At 51.0% G+C, this 23,687-nt stretch overlaps 1 protein-coding gene across 1 annotated transcript; it reads right to left on the reverse strand.

Moving 5' to 3' along the window:
* Positions 1 to 307: 307 nt before the first annotated feature.
* Positions 308 to 23,626, reverse strand: nin (ninein (GSK3B interacting protein); the record flags this gene model as incomplete). The annotated part of the gene is made up of 17 exons (XM_079751969.1): positions 23,419 to 23,626; positions 20,515 to 20,721; positions 18,359 to 18,467; positions 15,664 to 15,845; positions 12,606 to 12,654; positions 12,238 to 12,419; positions 11,449 to 11,598; positions 10,444 to 10,611; positions 9,880 to 10,016; positions 9,314 to 9,454; positions 8,378 to 8,552; positions 7,683 to 7,793; positions 6,954 to 7,043; positions 5,853 to 5,997; positions 5,168 to 5,289; positions 3,621 to 4,717; positions 308 to 3,206 (listed from the first exon to the last, which is right to left on the reverse strand). The coding sequence occupies exons 2-17, from the start codon at positions 20,710 to 20,712 to the stop codon at positions 308 to 310; spliced, it is 5,955 nt and encodes a 1,984-aa protein (XP_079608095.1). The 5' UTR covers positions 20,713 to 20,721; positions 23,419 to 23,626.
* Positions 23,627 to 23,687: the final 61 nt, after the last annotated feature.

Below are 23,687 nucleotides of genomic sequence, written 5' to 3' on the forward strand. Positions count from 1 at the left end.
CAAACACAATTTTAAACAGAAGGAAGACTTAATCCACAAACAAACCAAAATGACTAGTAGCCATTTGTACAACGACTGACCTATTAGGGGTTAACTACTCACAACCTCTCGTGGTTAACTACCTATTCACCGTACAACACAGGATCCATTAAAGGGGGAACGAGGGTCCAACACAGCCACCATGGGGGCACCGTACCCGGGGTAGAGGAGGAGCTGGAGGGAGGCTACGGAACATCACACCCAGAGGAAGGAGGTCACAACGCTGGGGGGCGAGGCGGGGTGCTGGGGGTCTATCCTGGTCCTCCTGTTACCTGTGGACCTGCATCCACTCGCTGAACGTCAACGCCTCCCCCTGCAGGCTGGCGAGGGCCCCGCGGAGGTCCGCGTTCTGCACCTCCAGGTCCTCACAGCAGACCTCCAGGCAGGTCGCGTCAGCCTGGGTCCGGGCCTCGAGACGGCCGCTCATCTCCTGGGACGTGGTCTCCCAGGTACCGTCCGTCTCCAGCAGACCTCCGTCCCCCTGCAGCTCCAGCTCCCTGACCAGCTCCGAGAGCTGGAGGTTGTCCCGCCTCATGGTGGAGATGTCCTCCACCAGGCCCCGGCGCTGGCCCTGGAGACCCCCGGCCGCACGCAGAAGGCCTTCCAGGCTGGACAGCCGTCGCTTCAGCTCCTCGTTCTCTTCCTTCAGCATCATGTTCTCGTGGCGTCCGTCCTCGTATCGGACCCGGAGATCGGCCGTCTCTGAGATCTCCGTCTCCAGCTCCTCGGCCCGCTTCGTTAGGCTGAACAGCTTCAGCTTCAGGGTCAGGTTCTCCTCCAACGCTCGGCTGCCTGTTCTGATCTTTTGGCGGTTGTACGTCAGAATGCTCTCCAACGTGACGGACTTCTGGTGGAGCAGCGAGACCTTCTGGTGTAGAAGAGTGTTTTCCTCCATGGCGTCGCTGTACAGCCCCTGGAGTTTATTCACGGGGTTCTCATCCTCGCCGTGATCTGGCTCATCCACCACAAGGGAGCCTGAGAACCCACACTCTTGGGAAACCGATTGGATTAGTTTCCCACGCTTGTGAGAGTCGACCGGGGAACAACCGACCGACCCGTCCCGTGAAGTCGGCCCACTGCAGGAGTCAGCAGCTCTCTGCGCAGCTACGAGGTCCACCGCGACCGCATGACACGGCCTCTGGTCGAGGGGATGGGAGAGCTCATCCACCACTCCATCTTCAGGGTTATTCTCTGGATCCCATGACTGTACCGCCACAAACAACCCAGGATTCCTCTCCTCTTCAAGGCCCGCAGCCTCAGGCGATGTGGCCGCCTCGTCTCCAGCGATCTGCTCCTCTTCATTGCCTGCTACATCGGGTGATTGGGCTGCTTCACCTCCGGAAAGCTGGTCAGTCTCCTCTTCATAGCCCGCAGCCTCAGGCGACGTGGTGGCCTCGTCTCCAGAGATCTGCACCATCTCTTCTTCATGGCCCTCCTCATCGGGTGATGGAGCAGCTTGACCCCCAGACAGCTGCTCCTCATCATGGCCTAGCATATCAGGTGATCGGGCAGCTTCACCTCCAGAGTTTTGCTCCTCTTCATGGCCCACCACATCAGGTGATGGGGCTGCTTCACCTTCAGAGCTCTGCTCCATCTCCTCTTCAACATCCACACTCTGGGTTCCCTGGGCAACTCTGGGATCGTCCGTGTAGTGTTTAGAGAGAGAACCGCCATGAGGAGAACCTTCACTAGAAAATGTCTCTGGAGACTCTTCCTCTTTGGCTTTGATTTCCTCTTGGACGTCTGAACTTTGCTCCTGTAGGTCGTCTCCGTTGGTTTTGGGGCTGTCCATGGCATCAACATCAACATCTTCATCATCATCATCAACAACCACACAATCTGGGTCTTCAGGGCATTCTCCTGGTGCTACAGGTTTCTCGGCCCTCATCTCTAGATGGTTTTCGTGGTGTTCTTCCAGAAGTGGTGCTGTGGTTTCAAGTTGACCTGTTGATGAACAACACGATTCCCGATTTTCGGCTTCCACATCTTCATTGGGAACGCTACTGCATCCGATGGAAGCAGTCACGCTCATATCCGCTGTGTTTTCCTCCTCATCCACCAGGGGTCCAGATTCACCACCGAGAGCACAAGAGTCACGTGGAATAATACTGACGACGTCATCATCAACATTATCCACATCCGTGTTACCGGTCGTATTTGATTGTGGCTCCTGGACTTCGAAAGACAAATATATTACATCAGGATTAACAGGTTCGGCTACTGGCATATTACCAGGGTCTGTTGTTTCCTTTTTGCTAGACTTGGTTACTTCTGAAAGAACATCGAGTTCCTTTCCCATTTCCCTAATTCGGATGTTGAGCTGATCCCTTTCCAAGACGAGTTCCATCCTCTCGTTGTCCAGGGACTCCAGGCAGCATAGATTATCTTTAAGATCATCTTCAAGAAGGGCTATGCTCTGTATTAGCTCCAGCCTCTCAAACTCAAAGCCCTCCACGGCCTGTTGGAGCGTCGTCTCCAAATCTTTGATCTTGTTCTGCAGACCGTCGTACTGCTCCATCTTTTCCCGGCTCCGTTCTTCCGACAGGGTAACCGCCTCTCTGTATTTCCCCTGGAGTTGGGCCAGACTGCTCTGGAGCTCGGCCCGCTCCTCCACAAACTCTGCCCTCTCCTGCTTAAAGTCCTTCACCGCCTGACCCAGCAGAACCTCCAGCTCCTGCGCCGTCCTCTCCGACGCGGCCAGAAGGTCCTCCCTGGAGGCCTGGCTCTCCTGGAGCCTCCTGTGGAGCTCTATCAGCTGACGGCTGAGGTCCCTCTCCTTGGTCTGGGATGACCCGGCCAGTTCGTCAAGCTGCCTCTCCAGCTCCCGCTTCTCTCCCCGCACCGCTTCCACCTCTTCTCGGCAGGCGTCCTCCAGTTCCTCGCGGTCGGTGGCCCGCTCCCGGTGGAGGCAGAACCTCTCCTGTTCCAGGGCCTCTCGCATCAGCCTCCTCTGCTCCTGGCTCTCCACGAGGGCGACCTCCATCTCAGCCCGCCACGCGAGGGCCCGCTCGGCGTGGATCGCGGAGAGGGCCCCCAGCTGGGCTTGGTAGTGCTGCTCCAGCCTCAACACGTCCGCCTGGAAGCGCTCCGCCACAGAGTCCTGGTCCCCTGAAAAGCGGCCTTCCAGCTCCTGGAGCCTCTGGGAGAAGTGGAGCTCAACGGCTCTCCTGCGCGTGGTGAATCAGGGAGGGTTACGGCGTTCAGCGGTCTGGAACACTCAACCGTTTTCTCTCTCTCTCGTTCTCTTAACTCTCCGCATGGTTCAAAATGCATTTGGATTAAAAAGCGCAGTTCAGTACTTGTGCCTGTCCCTCACAAAGTGGGAACGCAACGGTTTAAAGGAGAAAAGAAAAGTCTTACCCATGTGGTAAATCGGCTCATAGGGCCGACTGCAAGTATTTTACCGTGGGACATTAAGTACTTTTGGAGAACAAATACAAACAAAGAAATATTCCAACAATCTCTACTGGCATGTTCTGATTATTTAGCAGAAGTACAACCGTCCAACAGATCGGTCGAATCCAAATGACAATACTTTATGATAGAACATTATTCATGTTAATAATTATTCAGATCCTCACCTCTCCTGGACGACCTCCTCCCGCAGCCGGTCCAAAGCACTGCTCAGCTCCTCGCGCTCCTCCCCGTGGCGGGCGCTCAGCTCCTTCAGCGCCTCCCTGTGCTGCTCCTCCAGACGAGCGGTCCCCTCCTTCAGCATCCTTTCGAACCGCTTCTCCTCCTCCTCCTTCTCCTCCTCCGCCTTCTCCCTCTCCTCCTTCAGCCTCTCCTGCAGCATCCCCTCATAGTCCTCCTCCAGCTGCAGTTTCTCCTCCTCCCACGCCTCGTTCATCCTCTTCTCCCTCTGCTCCTGCTGCTCCTGGAGCTTCAGACGCTCCTTCGCCAACACGGCGAGGAGCGCCTCCTCCTGGGACCTCTGGAGCCGACCGCGGTCCTCCTCCCACTGCGCCCTCTGCCGGCTCTCCTTCTCCTCCTGCTCCTTGACCAGCCGCAGCATGCCCGCCTCCAGCACCTCCTGCAGGGTCTGGTTGCCCTGCTCCTCCAGAGTGGACCTCTCCCTCTGCCACTCCTCCGTGAGCCTCCCCACCAGCGCCTCCTTCTCCTCCTCGGACCTCAGCCGCGCCTCCTCCAGCCGGGCGCTCAGCTCCGCCTCGTGGTCCAGGCGCCACCGCTCCTTCTCCTCACACGCCCTCTCCTCCAGGAGCTGCACCTCCCCCCGCGTTCGCCTCCGCTCCTCCTCCAGCTGGGCCTCCAGCAGCGCCTCCTGCTTCTCCTGGAGGAGCCTGAGCTCCTGGGCGTGGCGTCTCCTCAGCTCCTCCACCTCCTCCACCAGCCGCGCCTCCTCCAGCGCCGCCGCCAGCTGCTCCTCCAGGCCCGAGGCCTGGGTGTGGGCCTCCAGGAGGCGCTGCCTCAGGGCGGCCACCTCCTCCTCCTGCCTCCGCTCCAGCTGCTCCCTCTCCTCCGCCTGCCTCCGCTCCAGGCCGTCCCGCTCCAGCGCGGCCTGCTCCAGCTGGCTCTGGAAGAGCCCGGCCTGGGCCTGGAGGCGGGCCATCTGCTCCCTGAGGGCCCGCACCTCCTCCTGGTGCTGGGAGGAGGTGGAGGCCCGCTGGCCCTCGTGGGCCATCCGCTCCTCCTCCACCCTCTGGTCCAGCTCCTGGATCTGAGACCGCCGGAGAAAGCAGACGGGTGAGCTCACGCTGAGCAGAAGACATCCGAATCCTAAAGGGAAGCTTGGGAACACCTCAGCCCAAGGCAAGGCACTTTTCACACACGAGGCTGATCAAAGCGCCTCACATTTTAGAAACATTGTCGTAAAAAAAAAGTTTAATGATAAAATAAAATCGATAAGTAGAAGAAAACAAAAGGCAAAGATAAAAAAAAAAATGCAATGTATTTAAGATTTAGCACAGGAACAACTACGATCTTATTAGTCAAGCAATGACGGCAAGAACAAGAAATTACTTCCAAACAACAGATGAACTCTATGAGACATGCTACATGCCAGGATCGTCTTGGGTTCAACCCCAACCCAAAGGGGACGAGCGCGGCCTCCCTTCAGCGACCTGTATGCAGCCGGTAGCCTGGTCCAACATGGCCGCCCCGGACTCACCTTGCTCTCCAGCTGGGCCTGCAGGCCCTCCACCCGCCGGCTGTGTTGCTCTTTCAGCTGCTCCAGCATCATCTCCGCCTCCAGGCTCATGTTGAAGGGCTGGCCCTCCTCCGTGCCCAGGCCTGGGTCAGACACAGGTACACAACGGTATTCACACTGTTTTATACACGTCTATACTGCCTTTTTCTTCTTCTCACTCCTTTTCGAACCGGTCGAGCAAGTATTGTAACTCTTCACTTGTTTCATTGTTTGTTGTCGCTTATTTTATGTTTTTTCTTGTTCTAAATAAAGATATTTTCTAAATTCAATTCAATTCACGTCGCTAAGGAACATGTCGGGTTAAGGGGGCATCTGGGATAGCTACAGGCAGGCTGCGAACATGAGGGTTTGAACCAAAAACCTTTAACCCTCTTGTTTGGACTGTCTTAGCAGCTGACAGGAAGTTTCTAGTTTCCCTAGACGTGTGATAACCGGTTGGTTTTCATGTCAGTAAAACTGTTAACGTAGACACAAACCAAATGCCTGAACCGTGTGCTGGGAAATGAAAATCAAAAGACCAGCGGACAGAATTCGTCTTTCCTAAATGTTACAATCAGTCATTTGAACCTTCAAAAAACCTCCAAAGCATGTGAATAGCACCACACCAACGACAGGCCGTGAGGAGCGGGGTGTGACTGTGGCGTACCCGGGTCCGACTCCATGCCCGGGCTCTGGGACTCCGCCTCCGACTCCATGTGGTCGGCCAGCGGCTGGCTGCAGGGCTGGGACCTCCTGCCCAGGCGCTGCAGGGCCTGCTCCGCTTGCAGCTCATCGATACGGTCCTGCAGCTCCTGCAGGCGCACGCAGCACGGTACACACACGTTACACTACACACATGAGACGCGCACGGTACACACATGTTACGCTACACACATGGGACGCGCACGGTACACACATGTTGAACTACACACATGAGACGCGCACGGTACACACATGTTACGCTACACACATGTGACGCGCACGGTACACATACGTTACACTACACACATGAGACGCGCACGGTACACACATGTTACGCTACACACATGTGACGCGCACGGTACACATACGTTACACTACACACATGAGACGCGCACGGTACACACATGTTACACTACACACATGGGACGCGCACGTTACACACATACGTTACACTACACACATGTGACGCGCACGGTACACACATGTTACGCTACACACATGGGACGCGCACGGTACACACATGTTGAACTACACACATGGGATGCGCACGGTACACACATGTTACGCTACACACATGTGACGCGCACGGTACACATACGTTACACTACACACATGAGACGCGCACGGTACACACATGTTACGCTACACACATGTTACGCTACACGCATGTGACACACACGTAGAAACATACAGTCAACATGGGGCGCATTCCAAAAATATTACATAAGAGTACATATTCTGACACTCATTAGTGATTAGTGTCAGAATATACATTAACTCCAAAAGCAATAGTCACTGAAACCTCATTTCTGAATAGATTAAATAATAGTGATTAAAAAACTACTCAGGTTGAATAATACTGAGTAAAAACTAGTGTTTTAATAGAGAAATATAATTCAAATTTGTAAATAGATTAAGTAATAGTGAATAAGAGCTAGTGTTTGAATACTGATCTATAAATAGATGCAATAATAGTGATTCATAGGTAAAAAAAATAAAACACTACCTATAATAATAACAGATGTAATAATAGGGTTAGGGTTTGATTAGTGATCAGGAGACGTACTCTGCACTGAGCCTCATAGCCGCTACACAGCTGTCTGAATCGCTCCTCCTGCTGTAACAGATCAGCACCTCCTGGGTCCACGTCGCCCATCTGAGGGCAAACAAACACATATACTTTACTACACAGGTATAGGTTATATATACACAATACTAGAGTTCGTCCGATACCAGTATCGGAAATGACTTCTGATACTGCCTAAAATGCAGTATCGGGTATCGGTGAGTAGGAGAGTCTACGGGCCGATCCGACACCATCACATGACTAGCCCCTTTACTACCACGGCAAAGGACATCACAAACACGTGTGGTCAAATTATGCTGGGTTCGTTACGGGTCAGAGGTGGGAAGTCGGAATGGGAAACGCGTCATCTCCGACATACGTGCGCTCGAGCTACCAAGTCGGAGTACATGGATGCATTGACGCTTAACGCCAAGAATACAAATGTATGCACAGGTATACATTACACACATGTATTGTACCTTATACATCTGCACAGAACACCTGTCGAATTGTCCTTGCTCTCATGTTTCTTGTCTCAGTCTGGGATTAATAACGTAAATATCTAAAAAGGGGTTGTACTTTAACAATGAGAACTGGGGACTAAATTTTTCAGAATATGTATTTCCTGTGTTAAAGTGACGTTCAGGCTTAGCTCGAGAACATGACACAATAAACACCAGGCAGCAGAACACCGACGCAGGGTGGGAGGAACCCGTGGTTCTGCGGTACCTTCTCTCGGAGGATGTTCTCCAAGCTGGCCTGGAGCTTGGAGATCTGGACCTGGGCCACCGCCAGCTTCTCGCTCCCCTCCAGAACCTCCGACTCCAGACGCCGGTTCTCCTAGAGAGGAACACGGACAGGAACCACACGCAATGAACAGAGAACCTGGATGAAGGTGGTCTATGTACCATGATGGACAGGTGGTCTATGTACCCTGATGGTCAGGTGGTCTGTGTACGGTGATGGACAGGTGGTCTGTGTACCATGATGGTCAGGTGGTCTGTGTACCATGATGGAGGTGGTCTGTGTACCATGATGGTCAGGTGGTCTGTGTACCATGATGGTCAGGTGGTCTATGTACGGTGAAGGACAGGTGATCTATGTACCCTGATGGAGGTGGTCTATGTACGGTGATGGAGGTGGTCTATGTACCCTGATGGTCAGGTGGTCTATGTACCCTGATGGTCAGGTGCTCTATGTACCTTGATGGAGACGGACAGGTGTTCTATGTACGGTGATGGTCAGGTGCTCTATGTACCCTGATGGTCAGGTGGTCTATGTACCCTGATGGAGGTGGTCTATGTACCCTGATGGAGGTAGTCTATGTACCCTGATGGAGGTGGTCTGTGTACCCTGATGGTCAGGTGCTCTATGTACCCTGATGGAGGTGGTCTATGTACGGTGATGGAGGTGGTCCTATGTACCTTGATGGAGACGGACAGGTGGCCCCTCATGAAGGACTCGTCCGCCCTGGTCTTCTCCAGCTCCGCCTCCAGCTCCTCCCGCTGCAGGCTGGCCTGCTGCTGGATCTGGTCCAACTCCGTCAGCAGGCCTGACCGCACCGCCCCCAGCTTCTCCTTGTGCTCCTGCTCCAGCTTCCTGTTGGCACAGAACACATTCAGCCAATCAGAGACGAGGCTCAGGGCGGGACCATGTGCATTCTGATTTGTTTGTTTGTTCACAACGTCTCTGGCGTTTGGATGCATCACAACGCCAACCAAGATTCAGGCCCGTTATCGTAATGCAAGACCTCCACTTTGAGTCTGAGGTTTAGTGAGGTCGAGGTGATGTGGGTTGTAGTTTTTTTTCTCCTGAGGCGGAGCTAACTGAGGCTGAGGTGGTGTGAGATTGGGTGGTGCTACCTGAGGTTGAGTTAGTGCTACCTGAGGTTGAGGGGGGTGTGAGGTTGGGTGGTGTTACCTGAGGCTGAGGGGTGTGTGGGTCTGGGTGGAGTTATCTGAGGCTGAGGGGGGTGTGAGTCTGGGTGGAGTTACCTGAGGCTGAGGTGGTGTGAGATTGGGTGGTGTTGCCAGAGGTTGAGGTGGAGGTAATGTACCTGAGGCTGAGGTGGTGCGAGATTGGGTGGTGTTGCCAGAGGTTGAGGTGGAGGTAATATACCTGAGGCTGATGTGGTGTGAGATTGGGCGGTGTTACCTGAGGCTGAGGTGGTGTGAGATTGGGTTGAGTTACCTGAGGCTGAGGTGGTGTGAGATTGGGTGGTGTTACCTGAGGCTGAGGTGGTGTGAGTCTGGGTGGAGTTACCTGAGGCTGAGGTGGTGTGAGATTGGGTGGTGTTACCTGAGGCTGAGGTGGTGTGAGATTGGGTGGTGTTGCCAGAGGTTGAGGTGGAGGTAATGTACCTGAGGCTGAGGTGGTGCGAGTGCTCGATGCTGGCGTGGTTCTCGTCCACCTCAGCAGCCAGCTGGCTCTTCAGCCTCTCTGCCGTCTCCAGGTCCAGCAGGAGCCTCTCCTTCTCCTGGAGCTCCAGGTCCAGGCGCTCCCTGGGGGGGGGGGGAGCCGCGTTAAGGTCCTGGGTTCAATCCCCAAGGTCCACTAACAACATGGTGCCGGTTTCCCCACATTGATTTCTGTCCTTGAGATTCGATTTTTTTAAGGTTTTGGTTTCACCACAAAATAAATCCTAGGAAACTTATTTTATACACAAGCTGGGAATGCCACAGCTCTTGGAGAACTAGTGGTTAGCGTGTCGGAAAGGTTCTGCGTCCGACACCCCGATGTCGACTGCCGACATCTAGGCGTCCTTAAGCGAGATACCACCGCAGCTTTCACCGTATTTACATTGGTACCGTACTCGTGTTCAGACACGAGCCACGGCCTCCCCCCCAGGTCCCAGGCCTCCTCCAGGCCCCAGGCTGCCCCACGCTCCCCCAGGTCTCTTGCCCCCAGGCTGCCCCTGAGGACTCACAGCAGGTGTCTGATCTCGGCCTTGAAGCTGGCCAGGGCGGCCTGGTGGAGGCCGTTCCTGGTGACCAGCAGCTCGTTCTCCAGGGCAGAGGTCAGCTGGCCCAGGTTCACCCGGCCCTCCAGGCTGAAGTCCAGAGCCTGCTCACAGAAAGGGGTCACAGCTTCAGCGTTCTGAGGAGAACCCTCATCTTGGTCATCAAAAGATATCTTTAGCAGATGTCCTTCTTTTATGCTTAATCTTTAAGGTTTGGCTTGAAGTTAATAATTCATATATTATATATTTCGAATTTCCAGTCTGGGATTAACAACGCACATCTTATCTTATCTTTTACCTAACCATAACCCCTTATCTTTGTCATAGGTCTTCCATTGTTACGTCTTCTGGCATACATACAAATAGCGGCGTTGTTGAGACACTATTTAGCTGGAATCATCCAAAGGGTTTGGAAACCGTCAACTGACAGAAGATAAACTGTCAAATGAGCAACCGTCCAATGAGCAACCGTCCCTGACACCAGATCCTCCCCAAACACCAGAACCTAATCCAAAATGGCCGCCCCCGCACCTTGAGGATCTCGGACGTGTTCTCGATGCCCTCGCCCAACCAGGCGTCCAGCAGGTTCTCCACGGGGGCGTGGCCTGTCCCGTCGTCCAGCGTGGAGAAGAGACACAGGCCGATGGAGCTGGTCATCAAGGAGGGCATGGTCATACGCCGGCCCGCCTCGTCAAAGGGCTGGAGGAGGAGGAGGAGAACAGTCAGGAGGAGGAGGAGGAGAACAGTCAGGAGGAGGAGGAGGAGAAACGTCAGGAGGAGGAGGAGAAACGTCAGGAGGAGGAGGAGGAGGAGGAGAGCAGTCAGGAGGAGGAGGAGGTTGGTTTTAAAAAGAGAACACCTTATGGAGACTGTTGTGAACTAAAACAATGTTATGTAATGCATGACACCATTAGAAAATGTACTGGTTGGTCATGGACCTTTCAGAAGGAAATACTGGAAAGCCCTTTCGTGTTTGCCGGTCCTAAAATACCTCATTGAATCTCTATACCCCATGATGTGCTACGGTCCACTCTCGTTCCTCCTTGAGGGAGACATTCAATTATCTAATAAGACTATTTATATTTACCATAATCAAATACAGTAAATATATAGAATTAATTATTATGAATGGTAGCCGTCGTAGAGATATCTCGAGCGTATAAGACAGGATACGGACTGGGTGGACCCAGCTCCTAGGGTCCTGCCTGGACAAAGGTTCAGTTAAAGCGATGACCCCGGTGTAAACGGGTGTTGTGAACGTGTGGTGTAAACATGTGCTGTACACAGCGGTGTAAACAGGGGAGTGTTAACACGGGGTGTAAACAGGTGGTGTAATCGGGTGGCGTAAGCGGGTGGTTTAAACTGGTGGCGTGAGCGGTTGGTGTAATCAGGTGGAGTGAGCAGGTTCTGTAAACGTGTGGTGTACACAGCGGTGTATACAGGGGGGTGTAAACAGCTGGTGTAAACAGGCGGTGTAAACAGGCGGTGTAAGCGGTTTGGTGTAAGCGGACGGTGGGTGACGGAGCGAGGGCCCACCTGGGTGGAGTGGAGTCTCTTCAGCTGTCGGTAGGGGGTGGAGGAGGAGGGTGTGGGCGGCTGGCCGTGTGTCACCACCCTGCCCAAGAACTCCCTCACATTCACCCCCCCCCCCGTCTCCCGCACACTCTGGATCACATCCCCCGTTACCTGGGCAACGCAACCCGGAAGGGCTTGGGTTAGGGCTCCATTGAAACAATAGGACAGTATATATCACTAAAAAGGATGGTGTGGTGTGTGTGTGTGTGTGGGGGGGGGGGGGGGGTCGACATCAAGCCGACAGGTTCTGGGTTCAAACCCCATCGTCCACATTGTTTACACCGTTGAGCAAGAGGCCCTGACTCTCTCCCTGCTTCCTAAGGGAACGGATCGGACACCAGCATCCAAAAGCAACCATCAGTGAACCCAGCATGAAACGTTGGGATTCAAACCCAGAACCTTTTGGGCTGGGAGTGAAACACCCAGGCCCCCGCACTCAAATCAAAGCGCCACGAAAAAAGACGTTAAGTTCTGATTCCCATGCAAAAAAAAAAAATACTACAAAATAGACATCTGAAGAATAAGTCCCGCCTCCGAACCTCCCACTTCCCTCGGTCAAATGTCTATGGGAAATAACATGGGGTTTTTGACTGATCGTACATAACAAACAAGGTGGCGAATAAGTAAAAGCTGCGTCACGTTTTGAACTACGCACTTTTACCATCTAGTTTCGACTGGGTTATTCTTCAGAGGTCTTTAAACCAGTTGCCCGGCGATGAATAACCAGTCATTAAGTGAGAGAGGGCTGACCTCCAGTCCCAGGCGGTCAGCGAGGCCAAGCAGGTCAGCCAGGCCGGCGGGGCCGTCGACGGGCAGGCCCAGGTCCTCGCAGGCCTCCTGGAGCCGGAGCTCCAGGTGCAGGGACAGGGGCCCCCCGGACACGGACCCCCGGGGGGTCGTGGGCTCGTCGGGGTTCCACAGGGTCATCGTGCCTAAGGAGAACAGCAGGGAGACGCTCTGGTCGTTCTGATTCACTTGTTCATCGTTTCGTATCGCTGTGTTGTTTGCAAAGAGCTCCCTCAATAAAGGTTGGTGGAATGGATTTAAAAAACAAAACCTGGTTAGGATCTGGACTGGAGTCTATAACTATAACTTTAACTTTAACTAAAACGACATACCTTCAGCCTCGTACTCCTCCATGCTGGTTTCATGCACTGGGTCACAGCGCTGAGGGACAGAGACAGAGACAGAGACAGAAAAAAACGATTATAATACACAGCCAGTAAGACCTGCAACTGCAAAAAAAACAAACTTAAAACAAATAACTTTATTGATATGCATTCTGTCTGCGAGATCAACATGGTGGCATCTGCGGCAGCGGCGTGGACACAGTCACGGGTGAGAGTCAGCTGTTTCACCAGACACTCGCTCGAACCCCAGTCAAGACTTGAGACGGGGGTGTGAATGGAAGGAGGGGGGGGGGGTGGACATAGAGAGCACAACAGAGCCTATTGTGGCGGCACGGGCCCATGGGAGGGTCAGAGGTCAAATTAAAAAGTAGCGGATACAAAGGGAGCGTGAAGACGCGAGGTATCGGGCCGTGACCTGGAGTCGTGTGCTGCCCGCCGACCGGGCTTCACAGTAATCCCCACAGCTGCAGGGCACAGCCTTCAAGGAGGACGGCCAGTGCCAGTACCGGCAGCGGCTGCTGAAGTAAGAGTTTTAAACAAATCTCACACGGGCTGATTCATATTTTGATGGGGGACGGGGTTTGTGAGAAAAGGAACTCCCAATTAAATTGTGAGAGGCTGATGTTTTCCCGCTGGATCGCACGGCAAAGTCAAACGTGTTTCCGTCAACCCTCCACAAGCGTGCTTTGAAACAAAAGGAGGCAGGGCAAGAATTTGTGGAGGCGCTGACCCCTCATGATCCTGACCAATCACAGCCCGGATGCCTATTGTGTGAGTGGGGGGGGGGGTCTGTGGCTGTGAGGGAATGAAGAGGGGCAGATGGGGACTCTAATGTGGCTGTTTAGGCATCCGTTCATGCCCACCCCTCTCCCCCTACCGCATTGTTCCCCTTTCACACCCCCACATCATTGTCGTTTCCACAGTGATACTACCTCCCTGCCCCCCCCCGCAGAGCCCTCTGACCCATACCCATCTGCTGGTCCGGTATCATTGTCCCCGCCCGCCCGGTGTCTTCTAGATTAGTCACTGCCCCGGGACACACTTCTGTCCCCCCCCCCCCCCCCCACTCCTCTGCATCTGGGCACCCCCTCATCATCATCATCATCATCATCATCATCATCATCATCATCATCATCATCCACATGGCCAGGCCAGTTGGAGTCTTTGTCCGTCTGCGTTATTAATCTGGGAGAACCACGCTGGTCCTGTCAGAGGGAAGGCCGGGGGCTCGCTGAGTTAAGGTCTGGAGTGTTGGATAGCCTGGCTGTAGGCCTTCTAGATCACCCTGGCTGTAGCGTCGGATAGCCTGGCTGTAGGCCTTCTAGATCACCCTGGCTGTAGCGTCAGATAGCCTGGCTGTAGGGCTTTTAGATCACCCTGGCTGTAGCGTCAGATAGCCTGGCTGTAGGGCTTTTAGATCACCCTGGCTGTAGCGTCAGATAGGCTGGCTGTTCCCTCTGGCTTGAGAGGCCTGACAGGCAATACACTCATAAAACGGAGATGTGAGGAATCCAAGCGATACAAACTGTTGATTCTAGAACCAAAGCCTGTATTCTCCCAGATGCTGGCTGCGCATACAAATCAACTTCAGAGACAGTCAGTCCGTCTCCAAAGTCTCAAAATCACACCCAAACTAAACAAAGCAGCCTTCTTCTCTCACAAGTCAAACCAGCCTGAAGCAACATTTTAAGAGCCGGGACGACTACAAATCCAACCAAATCACTGATTTTCCCGCCGATACGAAACTGTAACCAGCCAGTCGAGTGTTTCAAATGATTCATATGTAGGCCTGGGCAATAAAACAATAAATTATCACATTGTGATCGACTTTGGATCAATATCAATATAAAACATGCTCAATATATATCAATAAGAGACTGGACCACCGAATCTAGCAGCTGGGTTTGTTACACAAACACGGTTCCATACTTACTAACAATATTTTAGTGTTTTTCATTGTTGTTTCGACATTGGAGTATTTATCAATGGAGAACAGTTAAAGGTCATATTAAGTGTTAAACAGAAGTGCTTGAATCCAGCATGGTAATTCATAGTCCTTTAAGGTCATCGATCCATAGGCTCAAGTTATATCGTGATATGTCTTCAGCCATATCGCCCAAGCCTACTCAGATGACCCACCCTGAGGAGGGGGGCCTTGGCCGGAGCGGTCTCTCTCAGGGGGCCGTCCTGAGGTCCCAGAGCAGCAGGATAATCCACCAGCCCACAGCTCAGGGAGATCAGCTGAGAGGAGACACCACGCTGGGCTCAGCTCACGGGCGCTCTCCCTCAGCTGTGCACGCTCACGTGCGCTCTCTCGGGCACTCCCTTCTTGCATTAATCTGCCAGACCCGAGCCGAACCAGACCCACAAGGAACCAACTAAAGGGGGGGGGGGGGGGCGGTGTCTGTATGTCCAGTCTGTATGTCACAGACTGGACATACAGAAGTGGCATGTTAATGACACCATGTTTTCCGGATGAGGTTTACGTGCTATTTGCTCTGCGACTCCACGTAACCAACAGAGATACTCATGACCTGCAGGGTTACCATCGCCTAGGTTACGCCTCAGGGCCGGGCCTGTAAACCCTCCAACGTGATAAGCCCAGAATAAGCCTGTCTCCCTGTGTGTGCGTGTGTGTGTGTGCGTGTGTGTGTGTGGACTGCAGCACAGCAGGAGATAAGACCAGCATGAGTCCTTGAGTCTGAATTAGTGCACGGTGACGAGAGATGAAACAGCAAGAATTCGGCTCAGGGCTAGCCTCCAGTCACCCTTGACACACATAACACTAGACATCTTATTGTGACATTAATTCATATTAATCGGATAAATATATTTTTGAGTTATTTTCATCAAGATGATGTCCGCTCAACTTCAAGACAATATTGGAGGATAAAATATTTGATATTTTACATTATCTAGATCTGATATACATGATTTACCTAGTCTAATCTGCCATTTTTAATTCATAAACTAAATAATATTGTCGAATTAGCAGTTACGCTTAAAAAAAAGAACAGCATTGTAGAACAGTCAAGACTCCACCCACCTCCCGCTTCCTCGGAACGGCGGACTCCTCATCTTCGTCGTCGTTCCCGGCGTTCTCCTCCACAGCATTCCGACTCGAAAAGTCCTGGGAATAATCAAGAAGAGGCTCCGAGAACTCGGGGGTGGAGCGACGGCCGTACCGCTTGCTGCCCTTCATGAACTTGGGCTGGATCTCCGGAGAGTCTGGAGAGAGGAGAGAGGACCAGGCAGAGAGATGTTTGGACCACAGAATAGTGAGACTCTGGATGAGAAGACCGGGCAGAGAGATGTTTGCACCACAGAATAGTGAGAGCCTGGAGAGCGGAGAGAGGGACAGGCAGAGAGAGATGTTTGGACCACAGAATAGTGGGACTCTAACCCAGCCCTGGAAGAGAGGGCACGGCAGAGAGATGTTTGGACCACAGAATGGTGAGACTCTGGAAGAGAGGGAGGGCAGACAGAGCGATGTTTGGAACACAGAAGTGTCCTTAAAATGGAACCTAGAACATGAAGGTAAATGAAAACAAAATGGTGACCGTTAGTTCTTTCAACTTCCCTCAAGCACTTCCCCAAAGACACCCTCACAAAATAAAACCCTCTTCCCTTTTGTTTTGGTCCAAACAAACAGTAGTTCACTGGTACTACTTCTATTTTTTCTTCACCGAATATTTTTCCCGTCACATTAAAAGTGTGTGTGTATGTTGAATGGTAACCGGAAGGTTGCTAGTTGCTAGTTCGATCCCCGGCTCCTTCTAGCTGAGTGCCGAGGTGTCCCTGAGCAAGACACATCCCCCTAACGAGCTGGCTGTCGCCTTGCATGGTTGACTCCATGCGTGTGTGAATGAGTGAGTGAGTGAATGCGGGTATCAATGGGTGAATGTTAGGCAATATTGTACAGCGCTTTGAGTGGCCATTGGATAGAAAGGTGCTATATAAATGCAGTCCATTTACCATTTATCTGCCCATGACGTCTCACTACAGAAAATACACATCTACAGTATATTAGTAGAGTAGAGCAATAGAGTTCAGCTGCAGACCCCAAACACACGGCCCCATTTCCCTGCGGCATCAGACTGCTGGTGGGAGAGGTGTTTCCATGCCCTTATTATGCCTTCTAATCTGCTGGGTGTCCGTTGACAATCAGCATCGCCAGGGGAGCCCAGCCCAGACCGGCGAGGACTGGCACAACGCAGACACCCAACACAAACCAGTGACACCTTAAGTGGAGAGGTCCTTCAGGAAATACACATGAAGGCGCAGCAACGATCGCTAGGGAAACGTAAACATAACTACTGGCATTGATCTCAGATACATGTCATTAATAATAATAACAACACATTCGATATATATAGCGCTTTTCTAAATATTCAAAGACGCTTTACAAAGTGAACACAAAATAAAATAACTTAATAAGAACGTCTATTAGTAAAACAACTTTAAAGGAGGAAGGGGAGAGAAGGGAAGGAGGTTTTGTGCTGAAGGGATCTTAAAAAGGTGGGTTTTGAGGGCCTGTTTAAGGAGTAGGTAGGGGGTGAGGCTTCATGCTCTACAGTGGATCTACCGTTCTGCTGCCTGTAAGGGTATTTAGATCCTGATCCTCATGTCTGATCTGGAACAGGTTGTCGGTGTTGTCCATGAGTTTGCTAACGGACTGAGAGGCAGACGGGCGTACCGGTCTGGTGGTCTGGCTCGCTACCTTAGTAGAGAGTTGTTCCGATACCAGTATCGGAAATTCCTCCGATACAGCCTAAAATGCAGTATTGTGTATCGGCGAGTACGAAAGTCTATATTCGCTGATCCGATACCGTCACATGACGTCCGATGTTATGTTGCGTTCGTTAATGGTCGGAAAGGAAAGTCAGGAAAAGGAAACACGTCATCTTCGACCTACATGCGTTTGAGCTATTAAGTCTGAAAAACATGGATGCTTACACTTTACTATAAGGATACAAATTTATTATTCGAATAAAAGATTATTGATGCAAATGATCTAGCAAGTAAACAGACTATACATTTCTGGCATCGTAAGAGAACCCTTCAATAAGAACAAGTGCTATTAGTATTTACAATGCGAGTTGCTGTATCTGGAAACCTTCGATTGGCCGTTACTCAAGTTCAGGAATCGGGAATGAAAGAATGGGATCTTCTCTGCAACAGCAGTCTGTGGGCTCCTCTAGACAAGACCCCTTCGCTCTCAACACGCTTCATTTACTGAGTGAGCTTATCGATATTGACGGTAAAACCTTTATTACTGAATTTCTTTTCTTTGTTGAATGATTAAGGTTGACATTTAGTCCCCGATGACCATCAGCAACATGGCCGCCGGCCCGATGGTGATGCTCGGTTAGCTTGTGTGTACCCATGTAGCAATAATTTACTTTTTAAATTATTCATATGCTTGCATATTAATATGCATTATTCCTTTTTATTGTACATATTTAATGCTGGCTTCTAGATTTGATCCCTGCACTGCTGTACATACTTATTTGCACTACCATCATGACACACATTATCCAAGAGCACCTCAGCGTATCTTTGATTGTCCATGTGGATATTTTATTTGATAATTTTGTTTATGTTGTATGTGTATGCTGTGTGTGTCGTGTTCAAGCTAATGTGACTCTGAATTTCCCCGGGGGATCAATAAAGTACTCATCTATCTATGTGTAGCTTGGGGTGGAGGTTCGGTAGCGATGCGAGTCGAGGGCCCCTCTTACCTGCTGGAGGAGGGGGTTCAGGTGCTGTGTTGGGGCACTGGGTGGGTGAGCTAGCCATGGCGGAGGAGAGGACCTGGATCAGGGCGTCCTTGAACTGGTGGAAGTCAACCTGGAGACAACAACACCAGGATGAGGTTTGCGTGGATCACAAGAACGGGTACATTTAGTCATTTAGCAGACGCTGTCATCTCCAGAGACTTCCAGAGAATGGAGACGATGGGCTGGGATCGAAATCCAGTCCCTTTTGTTCTGGTAGTTGAAGCGTCCCTGGCCATACTCAATCCAACCCCGCCCCCCAACCAACCTTGTATGAAAGACATACGTATATAAGTTCTTACCCCTCCCCACAACACTTACGCATTTATTGTATGTTGTACGTCCTTGCACTTAAAAATAGTAATTAGCATTGTCTAGGATTTTATTCTAGCTATTTTTATTGGATACAGGGAATGGGTCAACCTAACAATTGTTAGTGCTTGGCACTTGGTTCTATGAACATCCTTACTGTACCAACATAGCGATATATCATTGTTTCTCTTCCTCTGACAAATGCCCCTATTGTAAGTCGCTTTGGATACAAGCGTCTGCTAAATGCCCTTAATGTAAATGTTAATTTAATGCACACCTATAATAGAACTAGTGGAGCACCATGTTAACAAAGCAAACCACAACATCTTTCCTTCAGCCTGCAGTCAACACGGGAAGTCCCCCAAAAATACGGAAAGCTCATCAAATTCCAAAGGTTTGATTCACTCGCTGGCTGTCCCTTGGTGCTGGGAGGGGTCGCCGTGTGGACGTCTGGATGGGTTTGGGGGGGGGCGGGGAGGGGTGGGGGAGAGGTGGAGATGGGAGGTCACCCCCTTCTTGAATCAACAGCTGCTCAGTGGAGAACAGGAGACGGAGGTTTCCTTTGTGTCCCCGGGGGCTGACCACTTTGGGTGACGCGGGGGTGGGAGTGTTGGGGAGGGGGACTTGACATTGTTGGAAACAACGCAGTTAGCCAGCTGATCACCCCCCCCCCCCCCCCCCCCCCCCCCCCGATCTTATCCTCCCCGCCCCCCAGCCAACCACACACCCTTCACCAAATGAAAGGCAACATCAGAAACAATAGCCACGCACCAACACGTGTATGGAAGAAAACAAACACACACACACACACACACACACACACACACACACACACACACACACACACACACACACACACACACACACACACACACACACACACACACACACACACACACACACACACACACACACACACACACACACACCTTCCAGGAGAGCCATGAGTGGAGGAGAGGAGCACTAGGCATCAAAGCCTTGTTTGATGAGGAACCCCGTTTATCCGGGCCCCTTCTCTTCCTCCCCACGTCGTCCCTCTCCCATCAGATCCCTCCTGGCCATCGGGAAGCCAGGGGGACGAGCCCCCACAAAGAAGACTCATCCTCACACAGACCCACTTGAGAATGGTGATTAGCCGACTCGGTTGTCGTGACGACAGACACCTGGGATGATGAGGCGCACAACTCTCCCCCCCTCCCCTCTCTCTCTTCAACCAGGGGGGGAGGCTGACAAAAGCTACCCAAAGGGCCTGGAGACACAAAGAGAGCCAAGAGGGGTGCTCCACTGGCAAGGGGAAGACCCACACCTGGTCCAGGTCTCTGACCTGGAGGGCGGCTTTCAGGGCTACAAAAGACAGCGGTGAGACCGGGCTCCATCGAGTCCCTAAAGGGTCCTCTTAGGGAGGACGGCGCACCACTAATTACCCGCCATTTTGCCCCAGAAGCTGGAATGGAATATCTAAACGATGGCATCGCTTACGAGTTTCTGCAAAAAACAATAAAAAATAACATAAATAACGGAGAGCTGTGATGTTGTATGGTTTTATAGCAACTAAATGAAAAGTGGATCCTGGCTGAGCCTAGCTAATCGCAGCTGGCTTTGTGGTTAGTACTGACAAATGTACTTAATGTAAGTCGCTTTGAATAAAAACCTCTGCTAAATGTTTATGTAATGTAAATTAAATAAATGGAAATAGAGTCAGAGGGGGGCAGGGGATATTTTCCCCAAAATGCCGTCTTCCTCATCCTTCCTTTGATCCTATTGGCTAATCAAACACCCCTGTTCCCACCCCCTGTGGGTGGTCTTACCCGTATGGAGGGTCCGGTCCCGCTCTGGTCCTGGTCCTGCAGGAGCGTGTGGAGCAGGGTGGGCGTGGCCTCACCGAGCTGCAGCGAATTGCAGAGGGCCGCCAGCTCGTCGGGGCTCAGGGCTCCGGCGCCGCTGGCGTCGAAGCCGTCGAACACCTCCTTCAGCTGCTCCTCGTACTGGTCCGGCTCCGAGTCCATCCCAGCGCCCTGGACACGAACAAACATACAAACACGTAAACAAACTGTGTAGCACCTTACCCTCGCGGTCTCTGTTGTACACGGGGAATGGGTTAACCTAGCGGTTGTTGAGCTTGGCACTTGGCTCTATGAACATCCTTACTCTATCAACAGCGATATACGTCTCTCTTTCTTCTGACAAATTTACTTATTGTAAGTTGCTTTGGATAAAAACGTCTGCTAAATACCCTAAATCTAAATCTAATGTAACAAACAGTAGGGGCTTATGGACCGTTAAAGGGGAGGCATCATCATGCTAGGCTAGGTTGTGGTTTTGTCTCGTGAAAAATTGTGATGAAAAATGATATGAAACTTTGCTTCTTCTGAGAAATTGTCCCAATTTACAGAATTTTCTTAAGATCTGACCAATTGAGAACGGAAATCCCGAGACAATGATGAAGATCAACGGTCCGACTTTTCCTTGATTTGTCAGGCCGTGATTTTTCCCAACACTCATTTGACGTCCCTTCCTAATACATGTTGTAAACAATGTGGTCGTTCTACTGGGACTCAGGAACAATGGTCAAAGATAATCAAAAAGGATGTCAAATCTAGACCCATATTATTAATGAGGTAGGACAGACATTCACATTCTTAGTCGCATCAAAAACAAGCAAAATTTGGATTTGGAGGCTGCCAAGATAAAAACACCAGCGAGAAGGCCATCTCTATGGCGACGCCCACGACAAACCAGAGATACAACAACCTCCTTATAGCAAGTTAGAGAAGCTTGCATAAAGCGGACGCACAACAACACAAGTGTATGTCTAGTGGCTCCTGTGTTGTGATGAAAAAAATAATTAAAACATTTCATGTTGCAAATGATAAAAGTATAAAAGTGTTTGGCCTCATGATTTGGTCAAAGGCGTTTGTCCAATAGGTGGACAACGTCCAGAGTACAAAGACACCCTTCAGATCCACAACAGAGAGGAGCTAAAGTGTTCAATTGGTGTCTTCATACTGAACACCGTTCACAGCAGCCATGAGGACAAAGAGCGGAGCGCAGAGCCAGCCTGAGGGGCAGCAGCCCAACAAAGACCAGGTCTACCTGGGTCACAACACAGACCGGGTCTACCTGGGTCTCAACACACATCGGGTCTACCTGGGTCTCCCACACACCCCTTTAAACCGAGGCACTGCCCATCCACCCAAACCTCAAACGCACAGACCAGCTCCAGAAAACTCCAAAGCATAGGAGGAAGTCACACTCGACCTGCCAACTATGGCTGAAATGTTGCCTTCCTGTTCCTATTCTTAATTAGCTGTCCCCTTCAGTTCAGGCTAGCTGTAAGCACAAGAGGCTCCATGCACAGCAGTAACCGCCTAAAACTCCAAACACATAACCAATAGCCACTAGCCAACTCTTAATTAAAGACCTAGAGAGCGAAGCCAGGAGAGCTCCATATATTACGGTTCATTGTTGGCCCTGAGATACAGCCAAGGTTAGCCGAGAGACTCGGAGCTAACAGACAGATAGAAAGAAGATGTACAGAATGTGCAGACTGCGTAACAAGACCAACATTGTAAGGAAGAATGTCCACAACAAAACACCAGGATCTGCGCCTTGGATCTGTGCATTAACATAAGAGCATGACACACACACACACACGATGATAAACCCAGTTTAGGGTCACGTGTCTGTCCTGCATGCATCCATCTTAGCACCCCCACCCTCCCACCATCTTCCCCCCAACATGGCCGTGCTCCACCTGCTCCCCCACCAGCCAGACTCTGGGACCCCCCATTCAACCACATAATAGATGCTTGAAGCTTGAGGCATGCAATATTATTTTGCATCTGCAGAAACCAAATGCAAAATATGAATCCTCAATCGGCTGAAGGGATGCACTGATCATTTTGATGATCATTGACTGATCATTTTACCTTTCATAATGTAATGAATACTTTTTAACCTCAATTGTATCTGTGATGCATTGATAAAATAAAATGTTGAGTCAATGTTAAGTGTATTTTATCTATATAGAATTGGAAAATTATAGAATTAAATCATTTTTTGCCTGAATTTTATTCGAGGCATCGATTTTTACAAATACCCACCGATTTAAAGTGTTTCGAGATTTGATAGTGTTTGTTTACTTCTGAGTCACAGGAAGTTCTCTGGAGCTCAGCTGAGCGACAGCTGTCGTCCAGGGGGCCATGGGCTCTCGCGGACAGGGCGGGGAGGTTAATCCCCGGCCGCGAGCGCCGCCTGGCCAGCCTTCACTTACACTTGAGATTAAAACACAACCGACAACGGTCGGCCGTCGGGACGGCATTTTATTGGCCCTAATCGCTTCTATTGCAATACTGAAACTAACGTTACGTGTGCAGCAAGAGTCATCGAATTTCAACACATGGCATCAATTAAACAGGGCAAAATGGGTAGTTGTGTATAAAATGAGTTTAAATTACCTGAATACTAACCTGGAGTTAATATTGATAGACAAGCAATTCGGCCATGATTCAATATTTCTCAATTACGAATGTAGTTTCGTTTGACCAGGACATTTGAAAGTAATGAGCTAATCAGCCACCATGGTGAAATAACGGACAGTGCTTGATCCAAACTCCTCTAACTGTTGAATACAGACCAACATAACGCACGAAAGAGCACAAAAAGCCATAAAGTTTCAACACAAAACACGACGGAAGCGGTTTCATCCTCACCGAATAGGCTGAGCTCCAGGCTCCGCCTGGACCGAGATTGGGAGATGGGTGGATAAGTGAAAAAATCAAACTTTTTACAACATTTCACCATGAAGGAAGCTGTTGATCCTTAAGTCCTCTTCGGAGCGGATAAAACCTGGTTTTAGGGAAGGGGAGGCGGCGGCGTGTCTCACACGACTTTTGTTTTCCGGGACACTAGCGATGTTGTTTCGCCACTACTGCCTGCCTTGTGTCCGCGGAAGCATGAAGCATCCTCTTGTGCTGCTAGC

This window comes from Pollachius pollachius (genome assembly GCF_949987615.1).
Source record: "Pollachius pollachius genome assembly, chromosome: 15".
In the NCBI taxonomy this organism is placed as follows: Eukaryota; Metazoa; Chordata; class Actinopteri; order Gadiformes; family Gadidae; genus Pollachius; species Pollachius pollachius.